The sequence below is a fragment of the Macrobrachium nipponense genome, chromosome 3 (genome assembly GCF_015104395.2).
Source record: "Macrobrachium nipponense isolate FS-2020 chromosome 3, ASM1510439v2, whole genome shotgun sequence".
Lineage (NCBI taxonomy): Eukaryota > Metazoa > Arthropoda > Malacostraca > Decapoda > Palaemonidae > Macrobrachium > Macrobrachium nipponense.
This window is the reverse complement of record NC_087202.1, coordinates 31,847,665-31,862,595: the sequence shown is the minus strand read 5'-3', so window position 1 is coordinate 31,862,595 and position 14,931 is coordinate 31,847,665. Positions and strand designations below refer to the sequence as shown.

The 14,931-nt window shown below is 45.0% G+C and overlaps 1 protein-coding gene across 1 annotated transcript in view; it reads right to left on the bottom strand.

The window, feature by feature from the left end:
- LOC135221689 (stalled ribosome sensor GCN1-like) overlaps positions 1–8,457 on the bottom strand; it is a 339,764-nt gene extending 331,307 nt beyond the window's left edge. Inside the window, exons 1-2 of the mRNA XM_064259421.1 lie at positions 8,341–8,457; positions 8,141–8,243 (exon numbers count right to left, since the gene is read on the bottom strand). Of these exons, the coding sequence (XP_064115491.1) occupies positions 8,141–8,243; positions 8,341–8,355 (118 nt within the window). The 5' untranslated portion in view covers positions 8,356–8,457. The remainder of the gene's footprint in view (positions 1–8,140; positions 8,244–8,340) is intronic.
- Between the last annotated feature and the right edge of the window lie 6,474 nt (positions 8,458–14,931).

Here is a 14,931-nt window from a genome sequence, read left to right as displayed (position 1 = left end):
TAGGAGGAGAGCCTTTCCTCGCTTCTATCTCTGTTATTAGAGCGTTCTCGTCCTTTTCTAAACCACTTTGCAGAGGAGATCCTACCCTCGGAGATCGTTCGACAGATACGAACCGATCGTCTTCTCGCAAGGAGACTCCTTCCTTGCACCGTTTGCGCTATGACTCCTAGCTTTCCGAGCTTCTACAGGAGGAAGAATACCATCTTTTCCCTGCCGTCGACGAAGTTTCAAAGGAGTCGTCTACTCTAGGAGGCGAATAGGCTCTTACTGGAGAAGATCGTCTATCATACTCCTCCTTCCTAACAGATCTCTTGACTGGAAGAGAGGCGTCCTTCCTGCGAGCAGGCTCCTTGCGCCTACCAGTCGAAAGCGATCCTACTAACGAAGAGAGATTCTCTTGGAGATCCAACAGGAATCTCTTAGTAGATGACCGAATCCCTTCTGGAGAGGATTCCGGATCCTTCATAGCCTTCTTAGGCGCAGAGGATAATACTCCGGAAAAGGCTCCGGGCTGGAGTCTAGAGCGCCTACTCCTGGAGGTTTCCAGGCTCTCTTGAGAAGGGCGCGATTTGTAAGAAGAGCTCCATCCTCGTTTAGGAGAGGACGAATAGAGTCGGAAAAACACTTTCCTAGAGGCTTTTCGCCTAATAGCTCTCTATAGCAGCCTGGGACGAGTCTACAGGACCTGCTGAAGGGACGCCTGACCGTTGGGGATACTCTACATCCCCCTTGCGGCTTTCGACATTCCTCCTCCCTTGGGCATGGGAGTCTGAAAGAGGTCTAGGCCTAGGAGCGATGCGGAGTCGGTCAGACGCCCCCTCCACTGCACTGGGGACACTGCATTTATCACTAGACACTTCACCCTTACCTTGATTCATATCCCGCAATTGCTGTTGCAAATTGCGGATTGAAGCTTCCACAGCGGCTCTCTCGACAGACACATCTGCGGGTTCGCTGCGGGGGGAAGGAGCTGAAACCAAAAAGGAAGATGGCGAAGCTACTACAGGGTTAGAAATACTATCCTGTTCCGCAGAACAGGATCTACTTGAACTTCTAGCTGAAGCTTTTCTAATCCTATCCTTTTCTAACTTTCTAACATACGAGTTAGTTCTTTCCATTGTAATTCAGTTAAGTTCTCACATACAATCACACGTATCCTTAACGAAACAATCCCTCCCCCTACATTTACACAAACGTGTGAGGGTCCAAAGTAGCCTTAGGCAACCTCACCTTGCATCCCTCATTTACACATACTCTAAACAGAGTTCCAGGTGTTAACTCGGACATAATTACTAACACAAAGCGTATGCCAACAACCAAAGATCAAATACTTCCCAAATAATCCTCGGCAAAGCAAGAAATTCTAATCAGGAGCTAACAACAAAGTTGTTGTCAGCACCGGCGACAGAAAAATTCTGTCAGAAAACGGGAATGATTCCTATTACCGCCACCCAGCGGCGGTAGGGGGTGATCACCTGACCTACCTGAGCGTGTGCCGCGAGTTTGAATTCTGTCGGGCGGTCGGAGACACCAAAACCTAAGTATATATCTGCCGAGTAAGTTGCATGTGTAAAACCGCCGATTACAAGGTAAGAATGAATTCAGTTCAAACCATAACCCCGGGAATAACAAGTTTCATACTTTCACTAATATAGGCAACAAAATGTTGTTTTATTGTGCTGATTACAACTGCAATCTTGAGTAAGATCAATAAACGTTACATATATACGCTAACATTGTTCAAATGAGTGCTGGGAAGGCTGGGGAAAGATGGTGGCCGTCACTGATGAGAACCGTCCATGCAAAACGTAGCCGCCATATTGGATTTCAAAACTGCCTTGAAAACATATTTTACGAAGAGCTCACATGCTTATTTTAGTTCGTATGGGGCTTTCATATATCACATTATGTTGACGAAACTTCAGTCTTTTAAATGGTATGCTTAGAGTTGCAATTGTATTCTTGTTTCACCAATTAAATATCGAGTGAATAAGACCCGTCCACCGTGATGAGGGTTGGCCTGTCGTGATATTCTACCCTAACTCATTTGTTAGTGCTGCTTTTGAGGCAATTTCATTATGAAGATTTATATATATTCACTATAGCTGTATATGAAATTCAGGAATTTTCTGCATTTTATAAAAAATTTTTGTGAAAATACATTCTAAAATTGTACTAGAACCCTAAGTGTGAAAGAAATTATGCTAAGCTCCAATTCTTGGGTCAAATTATGCTAAAAAACATGAAATTATGCTAGGGTAGAATGTCACAGCAGGCCAAGCAGGCCACCTACAATCACCACCTAGCCACCCTCCGAAAAAGTACATTATAACGCGTCCTGACACCGGAGATGGGCATCAGTCGCGACTTCTTGTTGGTGAAAAACGGAGCAAAAGACTCTTACTCTCCTTTCGAAGTAAGTATTTTCTCCAAAGTTAGAAATTAAGGCCAAATTTTAAGATTTAACAGGGGGTACTGAAAAGGGTTGGCCTACTGCAGTGGAAATCTCACCAAAAACGCTTTAGAAATTTTTACTTACAACTAAAAATGTTTCGAAGATTGACGCTATCTTGATGTTTACGGAGTCGCTTGTGTCAACAAACTTCCCATTTCATGTGCTAAATCTGCACACCACTTGTACCCATAGACGCTGGGGCACTTTCATCACAACAATCGTAAACCCACCTCTTACCAGCACTTATTCGTACTTATTCAAGGGGACTACGGCATTCTTTGCGGCGTTTTGCGCTCTTCAATTGTTTATCAGTGTTGTCAATTGTTGTGTTACCCTCCAAATTAGGTATAAGGACTTACACAAAACCGGGGAAATAAGTTTAATTAGCGTATCTATTTGTAGTATATATACATATTAGAGCAATTTTATCATTACTGCGACAACTAGAATTCATCGAAACAGTTTGTAAATGCATCGGCGTATGTGTGACGCTCCACTAGATTGGCAACGATGAGCCATTTTTCCTCACTCGTCTGCTCGTAAGTATACATCCGAAACATTTGTAATTTTGGGGGTTAATTTGGTTGCAAAAAAGGGATAATGGACATGAAATTAAATAAAACATTTTGAAGTAGAGTTAAACTAAATATTGAGTAAAGTAAACAATTAAGGGAATAAAGCTTTGCATCTCATAATCAGTGTTGTCGTCTGCTGCTCGTAAACTTGTTTAACGGAGTGAGTGCTTAGGAAACACGAACAGCAATGTGGTTCGAGTGCACTGTGGGAGTGAATTAAGACCAAAATGTGTATAATTACAATCAAATAAGCACTGTGGAGTTTCAGTTGTGATGGCAGTAAGGATAAAACCACTGATTACAAGGTAAGAATGAATTCAGTTCCAACCATAACCCCGGGAATAACAAGTTTCATACTTTCACTAATATAGGCAACAAAATGTTGTTTTATTGTGCTGATTACAACTGCAATCTTGAGTAAGATCAATAAACGTTACATACATACGCTAACATTGTTCAAATGAGTGCTGGGAAGGCTGGGGAAAGATGGTGGCCGTCACTGATGAGAACCGTCCATGCAAAACGTAGCCGCCATATTGGATTTCAAAACTGCCTTGAAAACATATTTTACGAAGAGCTCACATGCTTATTTTAATTCGTATGGGGCTGGGGCATTTCATATCACAATATGTTGACGAAACTTCAGTCTTTTAAATGGTATGCTTAGAGTTGCAATTGTATTCATGTTTCACCAATTAAATATCGAGTGAATAAGACCCGTCCACCGTGATGAGAGTTGGCCTGTCGTGATATTCTACCCTACATTTGGTAGCACTGGATGACACCAACTAGCGGCGGCTGGCGGAAACAGTTTTGTTTACAAACATCATATGGTCGGGGGTTGGAAACTGGTTTTTTGGTTGAAAACAGACACAAAGTTTATTGGAAATTTAGTGGCGAAATCCGATTATATTGAGTTCTAATACGGTCGTGAACCGGGGCTCTACTGTACTTTTTCAATAACGAATATTTTCAAATTAACCATCATAAATATGTAAAATATTGATGTTTTACTATTTATTTAAAAAATTATCTAAGTGCACGTTTCATCGTCTTCTTCTACCAAAACAGTTGTTTACTTAAAAACGTCCAGGTAAGGGACCGTGTTCTGATTGTTGTGATGAAAGTGCCCCAGCGTCAGTGGGTACAAGTGGTGTGCGGATTTATCACAGGAAATGGGAAGTTTGATACAAGCGACTCCGTAAACATTGAGATGGCGTCAATCTTCTAAAAAAAAAGCGTAAGTAAAAATTTCAAAAGCGTTTTTATGAGATTTCCACTGCCGTGGACACCCTTTTCACTAACCTCTGTTTAAATCTTAAAATTTGGCCTTAATTTCTAACTTTGGAGAAAATACTTAGTAGTTCGAAAGGAGAGTAGGGTAGAACATCACAGCAGGCCAAGCAGGCCACCTACAATCAATGCAAGCCACCCTCCGAAAAAGTACATTACTATAACGCGTCCTGACACCCGAGATGGGCATCAGTCGCGACTTGTTGTTGGTGAGAAACGGAGCTAAAGACCTCTACTCTCCTTTCGAAGTAAGTATTTTCTCCAAAGTTAGAAATTAAGGCCAAATTTAAGATTTTAAACAGAGGGTACTGAAAATGGCGCCCACGGCAGTGGAAATCTCACCAAAACGCTTTAGAAATTTTTACTTACAACTAAAATGTTTCGAAGATTGACGCCATCTCGATGTTTACGGAGTCGCTTGTGTCAACAAACTTTCCATCCTGTGATAAATCCGCACACCACTTGTACCCACAGACGCTGGAGCACTTTTATCACAACAATCAAAACACGATTTCTCACCAACAACAAGCCAGGCGTAAACAGCTGTTTGGGTAGAAGATGACGAGAAGCGTGCTCTTGGCTAATTTTTAAATAAGTAGTAAAACATCAATATTTTACATATTTATGATGATTAATTTGAAAATATTCGTTATTGAAAAAGTAACTCGACTCTGACTCAAATTTAAGTAATTATTTTTCTGAATTAGAACGTTCTTTCAAGTTCTGTATTATGACGTCACGACATCTTGACTTTCGTACCTATTGTAAATAATTGCTATACTCAAACTGTCATTGCAGAACAGTTACCAGTTATTCATGCAGATTGTTATCAGCTATACATGTAATTGTTATAATCGTAATGCGCATATATATCTTTATTATTTACTTTTTGGATATATGAGATGTTTACTGCTGGATTATCGCCGTAGTGTGACGCAATCGTTTTCGGTCCATGGGCCTCTGTCTGTTTTCGCACCATAAGAAATTATGGGGCCGAATTTGCAATGACCAGAAAGTCGTTAAAAGAGGAAAGTTAGCATTGAGGGGCATATGTTTTGACTGAGAAAAATACAAATTTATTCAATAGCTAGCTTGTAAAAAAATACTTGGTTATAAAAACTTGATTGACAACTAAGCAGCATGTCTACTATGGGCTTTTCAGAGACAGTGCAAGCACGTTTTTGGGCAATACCTATTTCTGTAACGAACACTCTTAACAGAACAAGATTTTGCTATAGTGCATTACACCCAGTGCCGTAATTTATAAGGGTATCGTGAATCACTAATCGTAAAGAATAACGACACTTGTCCTTGTACCAAGAGACAAAAACTCCATTATGCAGAAATGGATACGAACACGCGTATAAAGCTCCACCTACCCTCATCCCCCCCCCCAAACCCCCCCCCCCCCCCCCTCCACCGCCATCCTTTTTCTTCTTCGTTCCTCCGCCTTCCTTTCTTCTCTCTCTCTCTCTCTTCTCTCTCTCTGTTGCCATTCGGTATGTGTTGACCCTCCAAACTGGGTATAAGACTACACACAAAACGTTGAAATTGGTGAAATTAGGCTATGTATTGGAAGTATATATACATAAATATTAAAAGCAATTTTATCATTATTGCATTACTATGACAACTAGAATTCATGGAAACAGTTTATAACCTGTTAAGCGTCTCACCCACGTAATAATACGTTTGTTTACCGCGATCTACTCGGTAGCGCCTTCAACGGGATATTACGTTCAAGACTTTAACTGTGCTTGTCAAGCCGTCAGCCCCGTAATAATACGTTTACTCATATAGAAAGTGTAGGAACATCATTTGGTAACACTCTCAGCACATGGGAAACTTATTTCCAGCCTGGCAACTCTTTCCTGGTGGCGCTTATGCTAGAAAACTGCCTGTCCCTGTTGGTTTTCTTTCAATACGCTTCGGGCGTGTTTATCGAGACAAATTGGATTTCGCGTCTTTCACAATGAATGTCCCAAAGAGGAGGCATATTTCTTTTTAGGTGAGATCAATCAGATACTAGATGAGGAGTGTGATATTGATAACTATTTGATGATGAGAGCTCTAGTTCTGAATCCTTCAGTGATGATACAAACTTTTCTTCCAATTGCGGGAGTGAAGATGACTTTTCTTTGCCGAGTGACTGGACTCCGAGAGAGAGAGAGAGAGAGAGAGAGAGAGAGAGAGAGAGAGAGAGGAGAGAAGAGAGAGAGGAAGTTTTCCTACAGTTAATTACAGTATGAATAACAAGCATAAAAAATCAATATTAACTTTCGAAAAAACTATCATTCAGTGCTATGATCGCTGATTACAAAAAAAGCGTGACGGTACGTTAGCAGCGAGCTCATCAGGGGCGGACGCTTAACAGGATAATAATGGAACGGCGTATGTGTGAAGCCTCCACTAATGTGGCAACGATGATTTTGCCATTCTTAGCATGCAAACATTAAAGGTTACATTTATTTCTGGCATACGATTATTAAAGAAATTTCAAAATACTAAATAAAGACTGAAAATCAATGAAAAGTGCTAGCAAAACAAAAAAGCAAAAAAAAAAAAAAAAAACGTAGTCGTTCCTCTGCACTTTTCCGTATTCGTTCCTCTATGGTTTTCGGCAGCCAGATGTACGAAAACGTTAGAAACATTTGATTTTATCTACTTTAGAAATATCTGTAATTTTTCGGGGTAATTTGGTAGCAAAAAAGGGATAATATACATGAATTAAATCAAAATTTTTAAATAACAAAGTAAATTTAAACTAAATAACGAATAAAGTAAACAGTTTAGGGAATAAAACTTTGCAGTTTCGTCGTCTGTCGTCGTCTGCTGTTCGAAATTGTATGGCGCGCGCTTAGAAACTAGGAACAGCAAACGGGTTTAAAGTTGCAATGTGGAGTGAACTGAGACCAAAATGTGTATAATAACAATCCCAAATAAGCACCTGTGGGAGTTTTTCAGTTGTGATGGCAGTAAGGATAAAACCGCCGATTACAAGGTAAGAATGAATTCAGTTCCAACCATAACCCCGGGAATAACAAGTTTCATACTTTCACTAATATAGGCAACAAAATGTTGTTTTATTGTGCTGATTACAACTGCAATCTTGAGTAAGATCAATAAACGTTACATACATACGCTAACATTGTTCAAATGAAATGCGTGCTGGGAAGGCTGGGGAAAGATGGGGCGGGGCCGTCCACTTATGAGAACCGTCCATGCAAAACGTAGCCGCCATATTGGATTTCAAAACTGCCTTGAAAACATATTTTACGAAGAGCTCACATGCTTATTTTAGTTCGTATGGGGCTTTCATATATCACAATATGTTGACGAAACTTCAGTCTTTTAAATGGTATGCTTAGAGTTGCAATTGTATTCATGTTTCACCAATTAAATATCGAGTGAATAAGACCCGTCTACCGTGATGAGGGTTGGCCTGTCGTGATGTTTCCCCCTAGAGGTCTTTAGCTCCGTTTCTCACCAACAACAAGTCGCGACTGATGCCCATCTCCGGTGTCAAGACGCGTTATAAGTACTTTTTCGGAGGGTGGCATGCTATGATCGTCGTTGAGTTGATCCAGGCCATGCGGTGTTTTACCCTATAGGTATAGGCTACCCTACAGCTCTGCCTAACAACTCGACTCGAAAATCTTTTTCACCTTGCCTTGGCCATCAACATATAAAAATACAGATGAATAAAAGCTTTACGGTTCACAATACCGCTTGCATGCATGCAACTTAAGATGCCACTAAATGCATCTAATGACCGTGAGAATAACAGGAAAAGGACTAAAAACAACGTTGAACTCACCATCTCTGTTGACAACCTCAAGTACAGTGTTGATACCGGCAGTCCTACTCGCTCGATGCGTGGAGCCTAACAGTTGTGGGAGGCCTTTCAGCTTCTCAATTACCTGGAGCAAAAATCAGGATTTAGTTGAGTATTTAAAGTCAAAGTCCTGACAACCGATGATAACATTAAATAACAAGAGTGTACCGCAGTAACCGTACCTCAGTATCGCCCATGTTGTCAACTGGAGAGACAGGACAGGATGAGACAGCTTCTATTAGTATTAGCTCTCAACTTTTGTTTCATGTGCGACATGCAGTATAATCACTATTAGTTCATAATGATTCTGTCACGAAGTTCTCCTTACTTGATATTTAAGTTATTTCATATTGTTCTGGTCATATTTTATACAATTCCTTTTTTCCCTAAAGTGCATTATTAAAAAATATACAAAATGGCACCTTTCTGGTTATGAGACTTATTTTGAAGAATGGCATATTATTGTAATAACCATGGACAACCACTTCTTGCTTTTTATGCTGAGAATGTTGAATAACGTACGTATACCCTCACTACGAAAGATCATTAAATAGAAAAGAATTTTATTACCGCTTCCTCAATGTAAATAGTTTGTTTGTGTTAACATATATTTTATGTTATAAAATTATTACAATACTGTTCCAAAAACAATGAAACTTGGGGGCTGCAAGAATAGAAATAACGTGATTTCTCATTCAACAATTAACAACTTAGAATAGTACTTGAATACCGGATGAAATGAACATGATGACGACAAGGGCGTTATTTCAGATTTTTGTTGCGGGGGGGTGGGGGGGGGGGGGGACCGGCTGGACAAGACTGTTCGCGAGCCCAATGACGCTTTTTTCTTTTTTTACGTTTAGCTATTATATGTGTTTTTTGAAGTCACATGATTAAGGTATTTCAGCAAAAATTATATATCTCACTACTGTTTGTTTATCTCATCATCATTGGTGTGACGAAAAAGATGAACTTATAGCGGACTGTATTTTATGCTTAACGTTGTTACTTGGTCAAAAACCGCTAAAAGCCTTACGTAACAACACAAAACTTTGTAAGAGGTTGACAAAGAGGCAGGTAGAAGTGTACTGATTTTTATTATAGTCAAGGGAAATATAAATATACAGCATGCGGACGGAAATGTGGTCACCGACCCGCGAGAGAGTAAAGTGGGTCGGCGAGACCCGATTTGTGTTTCTTGAGAGACATAAAATACAAAATATAAAAGTACACAATATGTGGTTATATAAGCTTTATACACTGACGGAAAGCCCGCTGAATGCTTTTCTCAGGGGGAAGTGAGAACAACGCGAATGATGAATTATGTACAGAGAAAATTATGAATAAGCGTTGTCCTTACAAATACTCCCCCCCTAAGACAATAATTAGGTATGATTGTTGGCTGACTTCTTTGTACTTCGGGTAGTCACTCGCGGAAGCGAGCTGGACGGCGGAGGCGCCCTCGTCGGGTGCGTGATATTAGTTGTTGTGGTAGATCCTCGGGGTTTTCCGGGGACGGGATGCCTCCCTGAGGTGATCCTCGGGGGGTTCGACCGTCTTTCGAGGGCGGCCGCGGCTACGGCTAGGAGGTTTGGCGATCGAAGGAGTCGCTTTTTTCCGAGGAAGATTGAGGCGCCCTGTGGAATCCGCGTCTGCGAGGTCCTCGTCCATGATGAAGGCTGGTTTCAGGCGATCGATTGTGACCCAGTCCTCGCGACCGTTGATGGATAAGAGATATGCCTTGTCAGTGCGTCGTAGGACGCGGAAGGGACCGCGGTAGGGTCTCGTTAGAGGCGGGCGGCGGGCGTCGTCCCTGACGAAGACGTGCTTGCACGATGATAGGGCCTTCGGGAGGAAACGTTTGGTTCTGTCGGAGAAGGTTTTGACGCAGGGCGTGAACTTCCCGGCGGATTCCCGAAGCCTGGCGATGGAGACGTCAGCGTCGTCGGCATTGGTCGGGAAGAACTCGCCAGGGACTGTTAATGGCTCCCCGTATACCTTCTCCGCGGGTGATGCTTCGCCGTTTGCCCGCGGGCAGTCCTGAGACCAAGAGGAGGACCCACGGTAGTTGGCTCTTCCAATTTTCGTCGGTGCAGCGCGCCATCAGGGAAGCCTTGATCGAACGGTGGACTCTCTCCCACCATGCCGTTAGCTGCTGGGTTTGTAGGCGGTGGTGGTGGCATTGGTAGCGACGTCTTTCCCCATTAGGGTCGGGCCCAGGGCAGTCACAACTCCGACAGGAAAATGGTCCGCGGTCTGTCGTGATTTCGTCTGGCAACTCCGAATCGACTGATCCAGCTGGCGAGGAGTGCTTCGGCACATGCTTTCGTGGTCGCCTCCGACATCGGCGTTGCCTCGGGCCATCTGGTGGAGCGATCGATTACCGTCAGGAGGTACCTGGCGTACTTCCGACGGGGGCAGGGGGCCAACGACGTCTATGTGGATGTGGCCGAATCTTCGTTTCGGCTGCGGAAATTTCCCCACAGCCCCTGATTCCGTGTGCCGACTGATTTTGCTAGTTTGGCAAGGCACGCAGGTCCTGGCCCACTCGAGGGAGTACCTTCCGATTCCATGCCAGACGAACTCTCCGTCAGGAGGCGCACCGTCGTCCGGCCCGAGGGGGGGTGCGAGAGTCCGTGTATGACGTCGAACACGGCTTTCCTTCGGGAGCTGGGATCAGCGGGCGCGGGCGGCCCCGTGCTGATGTCGCCAGAGGAGCGTCCAATGCACCTGCGGGTCCCGAAAGGCACGGTCTTCCCACTTGAGGGCGGTGATAGCAGTGCGGTATGCGGCAGTCTCCGGGGTCGGCAGCCTGTTCCCCCCCCAGGGCGAGGTCTTCGTAGTCGACCCCGAGACGCACGGCGTTGATTTCTATCCTCGTAGGGAGTTCTGCCACGGGGTTCTTCTCGCCAGGCACGTACTGGATGGTGCAACCGAACTCTGCGCCCATGGCTGCTAGGTGCCTCTGTTGTCTCGCTGACCAAGCGTCGCCCGCCGTTGGTGAAGGCGTGTACCAAAGGGAGGTGGTCCGTCCTGATCGTAAAGGGGGAGCCCCCCGAGGAGTAGCGGAAATGTCGCACTGCTTGGTACACTGCCAGGAGTTCGCGGTCGAACGTGCTGTACCTCGTCTCGGCGGCTGATAGTTTTTTGCTGTATAGAAGGCGAGTGGCTGGGGGCTCGCCCTGGACCACCTGCTCGAGGACAGCCCCGCAGGCGACGTTGCTGCGTCGGTGTGAGGCGTAAAGGTGCAGCAGGGTCTTGGTGGCATATGGTCGACAGCTCTGGCGAGGGCCCTCTTCGTCTCGTTGAAAGCCTTCTCTTGTTCGGCCTCCCACGTTAGGGCCTTTTGGTTTCCCTTTCAGGACCTGTGTTAGAGGAGACATGGTGCGGGCGGCGGAGGGGATGAATCGGCGGTAGTAATTGACCATTCCGATGAACTCCTGCAGGGACTTGACCGTGGTTGGTGTTGGGAACTTCTGCACCACGCCTACCTTCGAGGCCATGGGGCGCACCGCCCGTCGCGGAGATCTCGTGTCCGAGGAAGTCCACTTCTCGGCGCCGAAGGTGCATTTGTCGAAACGGACGACCAGCCATGTTTTTCCTGCAGGCGCTTCAGGACCGCTCGGACGTGATGTAGGTGCTCCTCCAAGGACCTGGAAAAAATCAAGATATCGTCGACGTAGCAGACGCAGAAGGGCAGGTCCCCCAGGATGCTGTCCATCAGGCGCTGGAAGGTGGCCCCTGCATTCCTCAGGCCGAAGGTGAGTAATGGAACACGAAGGAGCCAAAAGGCGTGATGATGGCAGTCTTGGGGACATCTCGGGGTGCACTGGAACCTGGAAATAGGATTTTAAGAGGTCCATTTTTGTGAAGACCTTCGCCCCATGAAGGGCCCCTGTCAAATCCTGCATGTTTGGCAAGGGGTATTGGTCGGGGATTGTAACGAGGTTGAGTCTTCTGTAGTCTCCGCAGGGCCTCCAGGTGCCGCCGTCAGGTTTCTGTACCATGTGCAGGGGCGACGCCCAAGGGCTCGATGCTTTCTTGCAGATGCCCATCCGTTCCATCTCCGAGAACGCCTGCTTCGACCTCCTGGAGGCGGCCTGGAGGGAGTCGTCGGAACTTCGCGTGTGTCGGGGGGCCTGTGGGTGGCTATGTGGTGGAATATCCCGTGCTTGGGCGGCGTCCCTGCCGCCTGACGAAGTTTCCGGCTTGAAGACTTCGGGGAACTCCTGCAGGAGGTTGCCGTATTTGTGGGGGGCGATGGTACAAATTGTAGGGGCGCCCGGGCCTGCTGCTAGTGGAAGGGAAAGGCATGTCCCCATGTCGAGGAGGCGTTTGCGGCCCACGTCCACCAGGAGGCCGTTCTGCGCCAGGAAATCTGCCCCCAGTAGCGGGATCCTGACGTCCGCGATTGTGAATTCCCAGACGTAGTTTCGCCCCAAGATGGATATCTCGAGGGGCTTCGTGCCGTAGGAACGGATGGGGGTCCCGTTTGCGGCGACGAGGGAGGTTGTTTTGTCGGGCTCGCGGCTACGGTCTTTTCCTGACGGCGGAAGGGGGAATATCGAGTGCCTTGCCCCCGTATCTACCAACATCCTCCGGCCGGAGATCGCGTCGCGGACGTAGAACCCTACGGTGTGTGGTTCCGACGCGGCCGTTGCCACGGGCGGCCTTGGTTTTGTTTGCCGTCGTCGTTTTTTGACTGTTGGAAGGTGCAAGGGCTTTCGCACCTCCTGGCGAATCTCCCGAACCTCCGGTGGAAGCGGCACCAGGAGTTTTCACCTCGCTGCGTGTGGGAGGACTTCTCTTGGGATACGGCGCCAATCTCTTGCGTTGGGTCGTCGTCGTCTTCTTCCTTCTCTGCGGCCAGGCACACGGAGGATCGGGGGGGGGCGGCGAGCTTCGCGGCATTGTTTGACAACGTCAGCTTCTTTGCCTTTTCTAGTAGTTCGTCGTTGGGGCGGGGGAGGCCCGGGTTTCCCGCGAGGTTTCCCGCGAGGTACTGTTTGCGCCCATTGTCCTCTCTCACAAAAACGGTCGACAGAGTCGTGAATGGCGGGCCAAACCGTTTGAGGAAACGCCTGAACACACCTTGGGCAGGTATGCCGTATTTAGTCCGTTAGAGGCGTTGGTTTTTTCCACGGTAGGAGCTTTCAGAGATCTATACTGAGGCGCCGTATGAGTCCGTTAAAGATCTCTGAAGGTGAGCGGCGGTAGTGAGTCCCTTAATGGCTGAGCCAAAACCGCTTGGGTCACCGTCCAAACCGGGAGGTCACCAGTTGTAAGAGGTTGACAAAGAGGCAGGTAGAAGTGTACTGATTTTTATTACAGTCAAGGGAAATATAAATATACAGCATGCGGACGGAAATGTGGTCACCGACCCGCGAGAGAGTAAAGTGGGTCGGCGAGACCCGATTTGTGTTTCTTGAGAGACATAAAATACAAAATATAAAAGTACACAATATGTGGTTATATAAGCTTTATACACTGACGGAAAGCCCGCTGAATGCTTTCTCAGGGGGAAGTGAGAACAACGCGAATGATGAATTATGTACAGAGAAAATTATGAATAAGCGTTGTCCTTACAACTTCCTTTGCGGTTTCCAAATTACGGGGAGATATCTCTCAACCCAATTCATTATTAACGAGGATAACACCAATATCATTAATGAATAGCACCACAATTAAGTACTTTCACTTACTGATCTCTCTCTCTCTCTCTCTCTCTCTCTCTCTCTCTCTCTCTCATCTCTCTCATCCTCTCTCTCTCTCTCTAAATGTTGCGAGTACTCACGGGTTGATTTTCACACCTTAGAGGACCGCTGTTTTATCTCGTTTCTAAAAGTTATTTGCATAACCTTGAAGTATGAACACAATGAAGGTTTATCAGATCAATTTATATTCACCGTCCACAAAACTGAAACATAGGAAAAATGAGATAAAATCGAGGGATATTGAAATGCATTTGATAAATGTAAAGTTAAAATTAATTTAATAACTAAAAGTTAAACATATCAAAGAGTAATAACATAAAAGTGACAAATGAAATTAATCACTCAAGGGGAATTGTAAATCAATAGCACTCAAATGAAACAAATTACGACAAAATTCAAAGAATCAGGGCAATCGCCCTTTCTAAATCCACACACACATCACTACACAACACTAGATAACAGTTCCCCTCAAAAGTTGAGCCAAGAAGCTTTTCGCTCCGTCCTGCATTCGGGTTTTGTTGGGGGAAAAAGAGACAAGTTATACAATTACCACGAATGCAGAACTGACTTACAAGGTTTTCATAAACAAAAAACTTTACAATAATTATCAAGTTCGTTGTCAAAAATAAATTCCAAATATAATAGTGTGCAACTTCAACATATTTATTAAATGTAGTGAATTGATTGGTGGTGTGTCAATACAATTTTGGGCGATATCACGCCCATACAGTGTACTACGCACATACGCATACACACCCCTAGAGGGGCGCGCAAAGGAGCGATCAGAGGGGCGAACTACTATACCCTTCCTTTCCCCTCCCGTTCTTTTAACCTCTCCTAATGGCTTCTCTGGCGAGAGGCACAAACAAGACCCAATAATACCTTCAACTCTTACCATACATGATATGCGCAATACATTCACCAAGAGCAATTTTATATTATAAGGACAAATGAATTATCGTATCTAAAACAGTAATTATACTTCGTTACTAAAACGTCTACTGACGTTTATGTCAAAAGACTTCGTCTTTGTGTAAAACCATCTTTTCGGTGCTAAAC